Genomic DNA, 15,479 nt, shown 5'->3' on the forward strand with positions numbered 1-15,479 from the left:
CCCCCCGGGTCTGCTCCCCCCTCCCCCCTCTCTCCCCGCTCCCCTCCCCCGCTCCCCCCCGGTCTCTTCCCCCTCCCCCCGGTCCTCTCCCCCTCCCCCGCTCCCCCCCCGCGTCTCTCCCCCTCCCCCCGGTCTCTCCCCCTCCCCCTCCCCCCGCTCCCCCCGCTCTCTCCCCCTCCCCCCGGGCTCTCCCCCTCCCCCTCCCCGCTCCCCCGCTCCCCCCGCTCCCCCCGGTCTCTCCCCCTCCCCCCGGTCTCTCCCCCTCCCCCTCCCCCGCTCCCCCCGCTCTCTCCCCCTCCCCCCGGTCTCTCCCCCTCCCCCTCCCCCGCTCCCCCCCGCTCCCCCCGGTCTCTCCCCCTCCCCCCGGTCCTCTCTCCCCCCTCCCCCCCCTCCCCCCGCCTCCCCCCCGCTCTCTCCCCCTCCCCCTCCCCCCGCTCCCCCCGCTCTCTCCCCCTCCCCTCCCTCCCCCCGGTCTCTCCTCCCCCCCCCTCCCCCTCCCCCGCTCTCTCCCCCTCCCCCCCTCCCCCCGGTCTCTCCCCCCCCCCCCTCCCCCCGGTCTCTCCCCCCTCCCCCTCCCCCCCCTCCCCCCGCTCTCTCCCCCTCCCCCCCTCCCCCCCGGTCTCTCCCCCCCTCCCCCTCCCCCCCTCCCCCCGCTCTCTCCCCCTCCCCCCCTCTCCCCCCGGTCTCTCCCCCCCCCCCCCCCCCCCCGGTCTCTCCCCCTCCTCCCCCCCCCCCCCCCCGGTCTCTCCCTCCCCCCCTCTCCCCCTCCCCCCTCTCCCCCGCTCCCCCCCGGCTCCTCGCTCCCCCCTCCCCCCTCCCCCCGGTCTCTCCCCCCCCCCCCTCCCCCCTCCCCCCGCTCTCTCCCCCTCCCCCCCCTCCCCCCGCTCTCTCCCCCTCCCCCCCCTCCCCCGCTCTCTCCCCCCTCCCCCCCTCCCCCCGGTCTCTCCCCCCCCCCCTCCCCCCCTCTCTCCCCCTCCCCCCGGTCTCTCCCCCCCCCCCTCCCCCCCGGTCTCTCCCCTCCCCCTCCCCCCCCTCCCCCCGCTCTCTCCCTCTCCTCCCCCCCCCCCCCCCGGTCTCTCCCCCTCCTCCCCCCCCCCCCGGTCTCTCCCTCCCCCCTCTCCCCCTCCCCCCTCCCCCCCCCCCCGGTCTCTCCCCCTCCTCCCCCCCCCCCCCGGTCTCTCCCCCTCCTTCCCCCCCCCCCGCTCTCTCCCCCTTCCCCCCCCCGCTCCGTGCGGGTACCCTGTCTGGGTGAGGCCGCTGATGGCCTGGCTGTACCGCTCCGCCGCCTGCCCGAACTGGCCGTGCCGGAACAGCTCGTTACCGGCGTTTTTTCAAGTGGAGCGCCGCGGCGCCGGAGGCCGGGCCCCGGGAACGACCCGTCATCGAGGCCGGGGGCTAGGGCCTGGGCCTGGGAGCGGGGAGAGAGGCCGGGGGCTGGGGACTGGGAGCGGGGAGAGGCCGGGGCCTGGGGCCTGGGTCGGGTCGAGTCGAGGGCGGGGGCTGGGGCCGGGGTGGAGCGGGTCGGGGTCGGTGCCGGTGCCCGGTGCCGGGGCGCGGGCAGCCTCCCAGCAGCGAGCTGTTTAACCCGGGGACAGAGGGTGGAGAATGTCCCCGCTTCACCGCCCGCTCCCTGACAATGGGGAGAATCCGTGTCAACATGTCACGCTGCAACTCACTCACTCCTCCCAGCCACTGGGGGCGCCTTAATGCTGCTCGGACACCTCAGTTTGAACATTGCTGTAGCGCCTTTCCCAACCCTCAGCTGGAAAATCTCAGCAGGTCTAGCAGCATCTGTGGAGAGAAACCAGAGTTAAGGTTTTGGGTTGAGTGACCTGAGGGCACTCGACTGGGCAATCCTAATGAAGGGCTTATGGCCGAAACATTGACTCTCCTCCCCCTCCTCAGATGCTGCCTGACCTGCTGTGTTTTTCCAGCACCACACTCTCAACTCTGATCTCCAGCATCTGCACTCCTCACTTTCTCCTTCTCCACTGGAAACATTAACTCCGCTTTCTCTGCCAGACCTGCTGAGCGTTCACAGCAATTTCCTGCTGAAGGTTGCGAAAGGTGCTATAGAAATGTTCAGGCTGAGAATTCATAGAGGTGTACAGCACGGAAACAGACCCTTCTGTCCAACCCGTCCATGCCGACCAGATATCCCAACCCAATCTAGTCCCACCTGCCAGCACCCGGCCCATATCCCTCCAAACCCTTCCTATTCATATACCCATCCAGATGCCTTTTAAATGTTGCAATTGTACCAGCCTCCACCACTTCCTCTGGCAGCTCATTCCATACATGTACCACCCTCTGTGTGAAAAAGTTGCCCCTCAAGTCTCTTTTATATCTTTCCCCTCTCACCCTAAACCTATGACATCTAGTTCTGGACCCCAAGGAAAAGACTTTGCCTATTTACCCTATCCATGCCCCTCATGATTTTATAAGGTCACCTCTCAGCCTCCGATGCTCCAGGGAAACAGCCCAGCCTTTTCCAAGTAATGTTAACTTCGATTTTTGTTTCTGATTTACTGCGTTCACAGTTCTTTCAGTTTTTAGTTCAGTAACACCAGAGTAGTTCAGACTAACACCAATAGCTGAGGTTCCCAAGGAGGACTCTCCTTAATTTCTTCCTCTCACCTGAGGCGTGGTGACCCTCTGATTAAACCACCATTAATCATCTTTCTCTGATATCACTGAGCCTTTACACCCTTTGGTTGTGTAGTCACTGTTTATAATATAGGAATTGCAGCAGTCAGTTTAGGCACAGCATGCTCCCATAAACAGTGATGTGATTATGATTTAATACTCTCCCCTGCAATGATGTTGGTTAAAATCAAAAATTGGCTAAAATTGCTGTGAGACCTCTCCTGCTCACCTTTAAAATTGTACAACCAGAGTAATTTACATCCATCTCAGAGGACAGAGTATTTCAGTTGGAAGATAATGCCTCTGATAGTGTAGTTAACCCTCAGGACTGTGCTGAGAGGTTCATCTTAGATTAGATTCCCTACAGTGTGGAAACAGGCCCCAACCAGTCCACACAGACCCTCCGAACAGCAACTCACCCAGACCCATTTCCCCTCTGACTAATGCACCTAACACTATGGGAAATTTAGCACGGCCAATTCACCTGCCGTGCACATCTTTGGACTGTGGGAGGAAACCGGAGCACCCGGAGGAAACCCACACAGACACGGGGAGAATGTGCAAACCTCCACACAGACAGTCACCCAAGGCTGGAATCAAACCTGGGACTCTAGTGCTGTGAGGCAGCAGTGCTAACCACTGAGCCACCGTGCCATCCCATATTGTGTTCAACTACTTGGAGTGGGGCAAAAGCCATAACCACCAAGGCTGATACTTCTCAACAATATTTCTGTCGTCCTTTGATAGCAAAAAAAAGACCCAAATGCTTCACAGAAGCAATTAATAAACCACACTGAAGTAATCTCAGATGACCAAACGTTCAGTCAAAAAGGTAGATTTAAAAAGTGTATTAAGAGAGGTAAGTTACAGAACTATAGGGACTTTAGAGCCCAGGAAAATTCAGGTCCAGTTGCCAATTTCTTTTTATATTGTAGAATTGTGGAGTGAGTAAAACTGGGGGTAATCAAGAAATGAGAATTAGAGGAACGTAGATATCTTAGAAACTTGAAGAGGTGGAGGAGATTACAATGCAAGGAAGTGGGAAGGCATGGAGGGATTTGAAAGTAAGGATGTTGCACATGAATATCAGCGGTCCGTGTGGCATTTTAAAAATAATTAGAAGGAGCTTTGTTGGGGATCCACAATTTTATTCACTCCACCATTGAAGGCAGCTGCCTGGGCCCTAAATTCTAGAGTTTCTCCCTACACCTCTCCTTCATTCTTTAAAACACTCCTTCAAATCTAGGCTTTGACAAAGGGTCAGTTAGACTCGAAACGTCAGCTCTTTTTTCTCCTTACAGATGCTGCCAGACCTGCTAAGATTTTCCAGCATTTTCTCTTTTGGTTTCAGACTCCAGCATCCGCAGTAATTTGCTTTTATTTTGTCAAAGCCTCTGTCCTGGCTGCTACTCCATTATAGGAATAGTGACTGATATAGGGTAGGTAAGGAGAAAACTTTCCCCTTGATGGAGGGCACAACTTTAAGTAAAGAACAGAAGGTTTAGAGGAGATTTCAGGAAATGTCTTTTTCACCCAAAGGGTAAAGAGGATAGGGAACTCACTGCTGGAAATGGTGATAGAAACAGGATCTGTTAAGGCATGTAAGAAATATTTAGGTGAATACAGGATACTTGAAAGGCTATAGCATACAAGGGTACATACTGGATTAGTGGTGCTGGAAGAGCACAGCAGTTCAGGCAGCATCCAACGAGCAGCAAAATCAACGTTTCAAGTGCTAGAAAATGCGATTTTGTGAAAAAAAATTAGAATTGGGATAGATAAATGCTTGATGATTAGCACTGACTCGATAGGATAAAGGCCCTCCTTCTGTGTTCTACAAATACTATGAAAACAACACATGCTGGAGATCACAGTGGTGAGAGTGTGTTGCTGGAAAAACACAGCAGGTCATGCAGCATCCGAGGAACAGATAATCGACGTTTCGGGATGGAGCCCGGGCTGGATGACTCTTCATCAGAGCTGACGTGAAATGTGGAGGGAGCAGCATTTACACAATAGTGGGGGAGGTGAGTGCTGGGGAGAAAGGATGTTGATAGTTCAGGTTAAGGGATTGGAATGTGAGAACGGTAGAACAATGGTGTGTCGAACCATCAAACTGGAAAGAAAAAGACAGTCCCACTGGAGTGGGAGGAGGGGAGAGAGGACACGGTGACAGAGAATGTAACAAGGAAAGCTATTGAAAGGGAAGAAATGGGTTCACAATCTGAAGATATTGAACTCAGTATTAAATCCAGAACATTGCAAAGTGCCGATTCTGAAGAGGAGATTTTGCACTGTGATTCACTGGTATATTGCAGCGTTCTGAGGACAGACAAGTGAGCATGTGAGCAGGGTGATGTGTTGAAATGACCAGCTATGGGAATGTTGAGGTCATGCTTGTGCACAGACTGGAAGTGTTCTGCAAAGCAGTCACCCAGAGTTTGGTTTCCCCAAAGCAGAGTAGGCCACATTGGGTACAGCAAATGTCATAAACCAGATTGAAGGAGGTACAGGTGAAATGCTGCTTCATCTGGAAAGACTATTTAGGCCCTTGGATGGTGAGCAGGAAGGAGATGAAGGGGCAGGGTTGCACCTTCTGCGGTTACATGGGAAGGTGCTGTGGGAAGGAGTGGTTGTGCTAGTGGTCATCACAAATGCCATGATTCTTTACACAATGTATTTCAAACAGAAGCCCTGGAAGGATGAGCAATGCACTATATTCTTTCTTGTAATGTCAACATTTTATAGCCCATCACTGAAAGCTGTTTAGAAGGTGAAGCAAGTTACAGAGACAGGGAAGGAACACACATTTCCAAATCAGGATAGAGGGAAACTAGCAGGCAGTAGTGTTTCCAAATATCTGCTGCCCATGTCCATTAGTTGATGGAGTCTGTGGGTTTGGAAGGTGCTGTCAAAGACGTATTACTGATTTGCTGTGGTGCACACTGCTGAGGTTGGTAATTGGTGGCACAGAGATTGTCAGTCATGAGGGCTCTTTTGTCCTGGATGATGTTGAGTGTAATCTGGCATCCAGTCCTTGTGCTCACCTGAACATTTGCAACTTTAACCTCTTTATGCCAGTTCCACCTTCAGCCAAGTGCATCCTAAGCACTGGAATATCCCTCAAGACCATACTACCTCCTGTCTTGTTTTAAGACTATTTGTTAAACATGTTGACCAAACTCTGGCCCTGCTAATAGTGTCTTTTTTGACTTTCCTGTGAAGGACCTTGGGATGCATTCCCATGTCATAAGTGCTGCAGCAAAAATAGAACTTGCTGGAAAAGCCAGGTGATCTGGCAGCACCTGTGGAGAGAAATAAGGGTTAACATTTCGGGTCGATGATTTGGAGATGCCGCTGTTGGACTGGGATGTACAAAGTTAAAAATCACACAACACCAGGTTATAGTCCAACAGGTTTAATTGGAAGCACACTAGCTTTTGGAGTGCTGAAAGGTGGTTGTGACGAAGGAGCGGCACTCCAAAAGCTAGTGCTTCCAATTAAACCTGTTGGACTATAACCTGGTGTTGTGTGATTTTTAATTTCGGGTTGAGTGACCCTTCCTCAAAACCCTTCCTTGAGTTAATCCAAAACGTTTACTCTGTTTTCTTTCCATAGATGCTGCCAGACCTGCTGAGCTTTTCCAGCAATTTCTAATTCTGTCTCTGATTTAGATCATCCACAGTTCTTCTGGTTTTTATTTATAGGTCCTGCATATATTCTAGTTGTTGTAAATTTCTCATCTTTACACCCTAACTCAACCCCTCCACCACTGTGATTTGATCCAATTTATTATTGTAACATACCAATATACAGTAAGAAGTGTTGTTTTGCGTGCTATACAGACAAATCATACCTTATAAGTACGTCAGGGTAATAGAACAGAATGCAGAACATAGTGTTGTAGCTTCAGAAAAGGTGCAGAGAAAGATCAACTCTAATACAGTGGGCGAGAAGCTGTTCTTAAGAAGTGATGATCCTCATTCTCACAACCAACCTGTGAATTACAATGTCCCTCAATTGGAACTCAAACTCTAAGTGTTTACTTTTTTAAAGAAATGGCAAAAAGAAAAACAAAAGATCCATGTCAATTTCTTGTCAATTCTCAAGCCAGATTTATTTCCAAAAAAGAACACAGGAGTAAGATTTAAGACTGAAATAACACATAAGACTTCAATGGAGAAGTAGCCTTTTTGGCCCTTCAAGCCTGGTATGTTCAGGGATATTCTGATTCAGGTTTCAGCTCTATTTTTCTGTAAGTCCCCCAAAACCTTTGACCCTCATATCTATTAAATATCTATCTAACTCAGCCTTGAATAAATTTATAGACCCAGGCTCAACGATTTTCTGGGGATGTAAATCCCACACTTGAGGAAACACCCTCCACATTTCTTTCCCCTCCAGTTCTTACAAAACCTTATGTGTTTCACCATCTCCAGTTAATTCAAAAAAGGAGCTTGTTACAAATTAAGTACAAAGATGTGTGCAATAAGTATCTCATTGATGAACCAGTGGGCCATGAGCATGTCATTATTGGTGAGTAGCGCTGTTGTAACCTTAACTTTCCCCTAAAATTGCAGTCTCACTTGGAAAGGCCTAAAGAATGCTGACTTGGGAAGTTAAATGAGCTCAATTAGCCCAACAAGCCTTTGCAACTAGTCTAATTTCTCTGCTTTTCCCCTATAGACCTGCTAACGTTTACTTTTACTTTTTGAAAGTTACTACAAAATCTCCTTTTCCCTCCATTTAAGGCAACACATTCCAGATCACCATGACTTGCCACAGGAAAAGTTACTGTTCTCTGGCCCTTCTTTCAAAGTCACAAGTCACACGACATCAGGTTATAGTCCGACAGGTTTATTTGAAATCACAAGCTTTCTGACCACTGCTCCCTCACTTCATCTGGCTAAAAGGCAACACTCTTAAAAGCTTGTGCTTCCAACTAAACCTGTTGGACTATAACTTGGTGTCGTGTGACTTCTGACTTTGGCCAAACCAGACCAACACCAGCACCACCACATCATGGCTACCATCTTCTGCCAAAGTAACATAATTATTAATGACAGGTTTCTGTTTGGCTGGGGTTGCAGATCTCTTGGTACTTGCGCTCACCAATTAATCGAGAGAGTAAAGTAAAATTCTGGAATTAGATCCTATCACGTGGGATGATCTTGCCTGGAGAGATGTGAACAGGTTGTTTCCTCTTCTGGGAAAATCGAGAATGAGTCACTGTTTAAAAATAAGGAGGTGCCCATTTAAAACAGTGGAATATTTTCCTCTGATTGTGGAGAGTTGGAGCCTTTCCTGAAAAGGTGGTGGGAGCAGTGTCTAAAGTCGACGTGGGCAGACCCTTGATAAATTTGGGAGGTGAAACGTTGTAAGGGAGGATGGGAATGTGGATTTGTGGTTCCAATCGTGATCTTAATAAATGGCAGAGCAGGGGCTAAATGGCCTCCTTGTCCTTATTAATTTTTGAAGCTAATAAGGCTTGTGTAAACTGGACAAACCCTTTCACTGGGCTGCTGAAGGGGATGCCACATTGCTCTTCGGTGCCGTCAAAGACCATCAAATTAATGGGGCGCGAGGGGTGACCGGCGCTGCCTAAATGCAATTTAACACGAGCTGCAAGGACGAGCCACACGCGTGAGCTGCTCTTTTAAGTTTCGATAATGTACAACCGGAGTAAAGAGTGAGCGCACTCTCCCCTCCCAACCGGAGGCAGGCTTGAAAGGAAATCGAAAGAGAAAGAAATTTGCTCTGATTTCGTTTCCTGTGTTAAGGAGAGACTCCTCCCTCTCTCTCCCTCCTCGATTGTGAACTTTCTCATTATTTGCACTTTGCTGTGTGATTGCCAGGTCCGTATCCATCTGGAAGAGAAGCCTGTGGGAGGGGGAACCCGGGGGTAGGGGGGAGGTATTTGGACGATGTGGGGAGATGAAGACTACGATTCCACTTGGGCAGAGAGTGAAGGGGAAGGGGAACCCGAGTCAGCAGCGACCTCCCCGAAACCTCAGCAGAAACCAGCGGTACCACCCTGGAATCTGGTAAGATCAAGGCTGGCCTTGGGAGGGGGTTTTGTTGTTGTCAGAGACGGAGGGGGAGTTCTGTCGGATGTGGCTGCTTTAGGAGCCTGGCTGACTGTCGCCAGTAATTCACGGTCTTTGCAATTCTGGCTGTTCCCAAAGGGGAATTGGACCCTGTTGTAACAGTCACATTCAGAATGCCGCAAGGCAGACATCAAACTGTGTACATTTATATCCGAATTCTGAAGTTTAGCAGCTGAACCTCACAAGGCTTTGTGTGTGTGTGTGTGGCTGCAGTTTACCATGTTAAGCAGCAGATGCCACCATGTTTGCACAGACACTGGAGTTCCTCCTTTTAGTCAGGGACCCAGGAGTGGGAGTTTCCAACCAGCTACGCTGCACAGATGTGCCTCCTGAAATCCCCTGTATCACAAGCAAAGGTGTCCAGGAATACTTGTGATAGGCTTGCACCTCTCTCACATTGTCCCTTACCCACCCAAATACACCAAAGGCTCAAGGATGGCTTGCCCCTACCCCTGTTTGACAGATTCTGGACTAGCTGCTAGGTCCTGTGAGCAATCCATTCCGAGTCACCCATGCATCTAGATGGGTATATGAATAGGAAGGGTTTAGAGGGATATGGGCCAAGTGCTGGCAAGTGGGACTAGATCAGGTTGGGATATCTGGTCAGCATGGACAGTGCTATACATCTCTACGATTATTAAGCTGGAGAGGGTTCAGAAGAGATGTTGCTGGGAATGGAGGGTTTGAGTTATAAGGAGAGGCTGGATAGGCTTGGGGGGGGGGGGGGGTGCGGTTCTTCACTGGAGCGTGTGAGGTTGAGGGGTGACCGTATTGAGGTTTATAAAATTATGAGGGGTATAAATAAGGTGAATGGCAGGTGTCTTTTCTCTAGGGTGGGGGATTTCAAGGCGAGGGGGTGTATATTTAAGATGACAAGTGTTTTAAAAAGGCGTGAAGGGCAAATTTTTTTTATATGGAGTGGTTTGTGTGTGGAAGTGGTGGATGTGAATGTAGTTACAATGTTTAAAGATACTTAGATAAGTACACAAATAAGAAATGTTTGGAGGGATATGGGCCAAGCGCAAGCAGGTGGGACTAGTTTAGTTTGGGATTATAGTTAGCATAGACTGGTTGGACCAAAGGGTCTGTTTCTGTGCTGTATGACTCTGACTCTGACTCTGTGTTGCTGTTGGTCTGGAGTCACATGTAGGCCAGCCAAGCTAAGGTCAATAAATTTCCTTCCCTGATTGACATTAGTGACCCAGATGGGTTTTTTGAAGTTCTGAAGAAGGGTCACTGAACCCAAAATATTAACTCTGCTTTCTCTCTCTCTATCTGTACTAAGGCTGCCAGACCTGCTGAGATTTCCCTGCAATTTCCGTTTTTGTTTCTGATTTCCAGCATCTGCGTTTTTTAAAAAGTTTTTTAGAAAGTAGTGTTCATTATTCGACTAGCTCTTCATCCCAGTTTTTTTTTGTTATTGAATTGAAATGTTACTATCATCCGTCCCGGCATTTGAACTCGCGTCTCCAGAACAATAAATGAGGGGTCTGGATCAAGAACAAAGAACGAAGAAAATTTACAGCCCAGGAACAGGCCCTTCGGCCCTCCAAGCCTGAGCCAATCCAAATCCATTGTCTGAACCTATTGCCCAATTCCTAAGCATCTGTATCCCTCTGCTCCCCACCTACTCGTGCATCTGTCCAGACTCATCATAAATGAATCTACCGTGCCTGCCTTTACCATCTCTGCTGGCAACGTGTTCCAGACACCCACCACCCTCTGTGTAAAGTACTTGCCGCGTGTATCCCCCTTAAACTTTTCACCTCTCACCTTGAACACCTGACCTCTCATTAATCCCTCACCCTGGGAAAAAGCTTATCTCTATCCACCCTGTCTATATACCCTTGATGAGTTTGTAGACCTCAATCAGGTTCCCCCCTCAATCTCCTTTTTTCTAATGAAGTTATTTTAAAGTTCCTTGGCATTGCAAGTCTGCCACTTGCATGTAAAGTGTTCCTGCTATCTTCCTGCAAATATCAAGCTCCAAAGTGGGGTTGAAAAAACAGAGATTGTTGGAGAAACTGAGCAGGTCTGTCAAGAGTCAAAAATCACTCCACACCAGGTTATAGTGCAAATAATGTTGCTCTGAACATTTGTGATTTCAAATAAATCTGTTTGGACCATAACCTGGTGTCGAGTGATTTTTGACTTTGTCCAGCCCAGCCCAACACTGGCAGCTCCACATTTGTGGAGAGCGAAACCCAAGTTAATGTTTTGGGTCCCCTGACCCTTCTATAGAACTCGGCTTGCTTTGAGAATCTGATGTAAGGTGAATATAAATAACATGCCTTATCTGGCAGCACTGATCTGAGTGATTAGTGTCTCCTTGCTAAGTGAGTTGGGTTGGGAAGTGACGCTGCTGTTTGAGTGAATTTTTTGCCTCTTGATTTGAGAATCTTGCGAATAGGTGCTGAGAAAGATCACCTCTAATATGAGAGGTCAGTTCGTAACTGATAATAGTGGGTGAAAAAGCTGTTCTTAAATCTGTTGGTACATGTTATAAAACTTTTGTATCTTCTGCCTGATGGAAGAGAGTAGAACCAGGGTGGGAGAGGTCTTTGATGTTGGCTGCTTTCCCGAGGCAGTGGGAAGTGCAGATGGAGTCGCTGGATGGAAGGTTAGCTTGCATGATGGACTGGGCTGTGTTCACAACTCTCGATAACTTCTTACAATCTTGGGCAGAGCTGTTGCAATATCAAGTTGTGATGCTTATAAGCTGCTTTGTAAGGTGCATCTATAAAAATTATTGAAACATTTGTTTTTTTTTCCTTATTTCCCTTCCTTTGTAAAAGGCTTAAGTTTCTCTAAAATAACTGATCCTGTTCCTGATGAGGTGTGAGAAAGAGGAGGCCATTCAGCCCCTCACCCTTAAGCCTGTAACATAAGAGCAGGAGGAGATATTCACCCCCTTGAGCCAGTTACAAATTTTACCTGTTGGTTCCAGACAACGATGATTCGGGTGAATGGCTGAAGAGCCAAAGATTTAATGAGGAATAATTTCAGTCTACGGTGAGTGGTTAGATTTGAAAGTTGCTGTCTGAGAATGTGGTGGAGCAGTATTCAATTCCCCTTTTCAAAAGGAAATTGGATAGGCAGCTGAAGAAAAGGTTTGCACAGCAGTGGAAAAGAAAGATAGAGTTGGACAAGCTGAATTGCTCTTGCAGAGAGCTAGCACAGCCTAGATGGGCTGAAACCCCTTCTCCACAGATTCCACAGGAGGAGGTGGGGGTAATCTGGCTCCATACATGTCACAAAGTAAGAGAATCAATTTTTTAAAAAATTAGAATATTTTGGGATGTTGACATTGCTGACAAGTCTGACCTTTATTGAACATTCCTAGTTTCCATGTGAATGTGAAGGAGTGGCTTTTGTGAGCTGTTTGATAGAACTGGCATTGCTGAGGCAATTAGGAGTTGACTATGTTGTTGTAGGATAGGAGTCACGTATACACAAAGTACATAACGAAACTTGGTTTCCTTCCCTTAAAGGGCATTTTGAGAGTCTGACCAATTAGTGAGCTCCACGGTTACTTTATTTTTACAGTAATACCAAGTGTTGCTCTAGATTTTTCTTCAGCTGAATTAAAATCCTTCATCTGCCACCGTAGAAAATAAACTTTCTCAGGTTTCTGAATTTCTTTGACCATCCCTCCGTCTACAGAAGATGATCGGTACGCAGTGTACAATCCGTTTCAGACTTGGCGCATCACTTCCTGATGCCTGAAGATGCAAATCCTTGAGAGACTCACACACCTGAAGCTACTGAGTGACATTGCAGATTGTTGTTGTTTTTGATGTTGGCATCTGTTTCCAAGTCACTGCAGCCATTGGTTATCGTGGTGAATGCCAGCCCTCAGGAGGTGTCACCATTTTCATCTGTTGCCAGCGAGTGACTCCCAGCTGTGAGAGCTGGTGACTAGGGTCTTGTCTCACACTCAAACATTCTTTAAAGTGGAGCTCTGATTGCCTGGTACCGGAGGGCCCTGGGTATGTGACCATCTTCCGTCCTGATGATGTTTCTGAGCCAACAAAGCTGCCCTCTGTTTGAGGACAAAGAAAACGTGGGATTCCTATCACGGGAAGGGCTGTTTTACCCATCATTGTGTACGTCAGGATATAGCCAGAATGCAGCACGGACAGTGAAATCAGAAGTGATTTGAGCTGCTCATCTTGAAAAGCATGTTGTCCATTAATGTGCTGAGAATGCACATAACCCATCAGGTTGCTCCCTGGGGTCAGCTTGATGTTTTGTGAGTTGATCAACGGCAGTGGTTGCTTTTCCTGTAAGTGTATCAAGCTCTTGATCAAGGGGTTGTCTCCCACTGCCAATCCATATGCAGAAGGCTGTCAAGGATGTTCATACAACATATTGTCCCATATCCGCGGTTTATTAAGCTTGCTGCTGATGCTCAAGGGGAGTAAGATACCAATGTAACGTGCTGTCCCTGAGTCTTTGTATCTGAGTGTTCATGTGGTGATTAGTTAGGTTAGGTTAGAGGAGTGCTCTGATCAGGATGTGATATGTTTTTGATTTCACTTTTTTGGTCTTGATAGATCATGTCAAGCACAAGTTTTTTTTTTTGCAAAAGCAATGTCTGGCTTATTATTTTGATAACGCCATCTAACCTTTGTGAGCCACAGGAACAGAAAGCAGCCATTCAGCCCCTCATGCATAGTCCTAACAGTATGCCAGTCAGCTCCTTGAGACTGCTAAGTCGAACATGAGGTCATTCAACCCCTCACGCTTCTTAAATAATGAAAAGGAAGAAACCATTCAGCGACTTGGAACTCATTGACCTACATTTACTCTGTAATAAGTAATGCTTTCTTACTGAACCTACAGGTGGATGTCTCATGCAGTTAAACAACGTGCACCAAAAATTTCTAGAACTTTTCAAAAGACATCAACTTTGAATTCACTTTGCATGCTGCAAGTGTAGTATGTTCTGTGTAAATGACTAAGGAATTCTACTTTTTTGGCATTTATTCTGTGAATCCTGTGTCTGTCACAGTTAGAATTGTACTCCAAACCATGTTAGTTATATACAATATCCAGACAAGTCACACTTCAGCAATTATTCTCTGCCTTTATTGTTATTTGTCATTGTGCATCAAAACATGGAGGTAGAATTCCTTTGAGATTGACCCGTGTAAACAGAATTTCCTCTTGAGTTTCAACAGCAAAGCAAGAGGAAATTCTCCCAATTTCCACTTGTTTCCTGGGTATCATTAACTCCTGCTGTATTTGGTTTACTGTAAATGTTTGCTTGAAATATTTTAGCAAGCAACATTTCAAGAAAAGAATACTTAAATCTCTTGTTCAACACCATATTTTTGTTCAGTCTTGTCCCAAGTAGGAAATGATGTAAGGGAGCTTCCTGAAGACAGCTCTGAAGTAACTGCAAATGTCGCCATGACTTATGTCCAGCTTGCACTTTGTATGAGTCTGTGAACAAGGCCAAAGATATTTGACAACTTGTGATTTTTGTTCATTCCTACTCTTCAGTCTTACTATCTGTCCATTTACTATCCCTCAGATTTATTTTCTTCGGTGGTTGTGGGCGCTAATCTTCTCCATTTTTTCAAATTGGATCCAGGTGAGTTTTTCTCTTCCTCTCCCTTTTTCAAGAGCAGGTAAACTAGAGGTCACCGCAGAATAAGTAATCACCCATTTAAGACAAATGAGAAGGTTTAGTTTCTCAAAGAATCATCAGTATTTGCTGCTCTCTACCTCCAAAGGTGGAAGAAGCAGAATCCATGAGTATTTTTAAGCAGAAGTGGATAGATCTCTGATAAGCTCCCATCATTGCTGCCATTTGTCAGATTATCTGATGGCTGGTTTGCAATGCAGAGTGACACCAGTAATATTGGTTCGATTCCCACATTGGCTGAGGTTTCCATGAAGGATACTCCTTCTCATCCTCTCCCCTCGCCTTAGTTGTGGTGACTCTCATGTTAAACCACGGCCAGTTGTCTCTCTCTCTATCTCTAATGAGAGAGCAGCCCTATGGTCCTCTTGGACTTTACCTTGCTCAGACGCTACCTGGACTTTTCTCTATCACATGCTCTATTCCATCGTTCTTGATCTTGGAACTTCCCAAAATACTTCACAGACAATCAAATACTCCTTTGAAGCATTGTTACTATTACAACTTGGGAAACTTGCACACAGCAAGTGTCGCAAGCAGACATGTGATCCTTAGAGTACATTTTTTCTTAATGGCTGAGGAATTAATATTTACCAGGGATAACTACTCTCTCTTCAAAGTTGTGCTATTGGATCTTTTACACACCTGAGCAAGCAGGCAGTATTTAAATTCTTGTTTTAAAGATGGTGTCTCTGACAGTGTCGTTCTTTCAGTATTCACCGTATTGTCAGCTTAGATTCTGTTCTCTATTCCCTGAAGTGGGAGTTGAACCCTCCGTCTTCTGACTGATATCACCCTGAGAGCTAATGGGAATTGCTGTCTGGACTCCGACATGAGGAATGGCTAGACTGATATACGAGAGTTCAGCACATTCAATCTGACCCCAAAAGAGAGAGTAGAGTGAAAACAGGTCTATGATTCATCTTTGGCATTTTCTAATCTTTATTAATGGCCTCAACAAGGGAATCAAGTGGAAGGAATGTGGTGATGTGGTGGATAAAGTCACTGCATTAGAATCCAGATCTCTGGGTTGTTCTGAGGGCATGGATTCGTGTCCCACCGGTAGATTAATGCAA

The 15,479-nt window shown here is 47.5% G+C and overlaps 2 protein-coding genes across 3 annotated transcripts in view; one reads left to right on the forward strand and one right to left on the reverse strand.

The window, feature by feature from the left end:
• tomm34 (translocase of outer mitochondrial membrane 34) overlaps positions 1-1,800 on the reverse strand; it is a 20,265-nt gene extending 18,465 nt beyond the window's left edge. The window contains 2 exon segments of the mRNA XM_072556156.1: positions 1,240-1,331; positions 1,333-1,800. Coding sequence (XP_072412257.1) covers positions 1,240-1,331; positions 1,333-1,383 — 143 coding nt within the window. The 5' untranslated portion in view covers positions 1,384-1,800.
• A 4,493-nt stretch (positions 1,801-6,293) lies between these two features.
• LOC140462821 (uncharacterized) overlaps positions 6,294-15,479 on the forward strand; it is a 33,525-nt gene continuing 24,339 nt past the window's right edge. Inside the window, exons 1-2 of one of the 2 annotated variants that reach the window (XM_072556158.1) lie at positions 6,294-8,690; positions 14,293-14,352. In XM_072556158.1, coding sequence (XP_072412259.1) covers positions 8,571-8,690; positions 14,293-14,352 — 180 coding nt within the window. In that variant the 5' untranslated portion in view covers positions 6,294-8,570. The remainder of the gene's footprint in view (positions 8,691-14,292; positions 14,353-15,479) is intronic. The other variant, XM_072556159.1, reaches the window with a different exon arrangement.

This window comes from Chiloscyllium punctatum, chromosome 37 (genome assembly GCF_047496795.1).
Source record: "Chiloscyllium punctatum isolate Juve2018m chromosome 37, sChiPun1.3, whole genome shotgun sequence".
Taxonomy (NCBI): domain Eukaryota; kingdom Metazoa; phylum Chordata; class Chondrichthyes; order Orectolobiformes; family Hemiscylliidae; genus Chiloscyllium; species Chiloscyllium punctatum.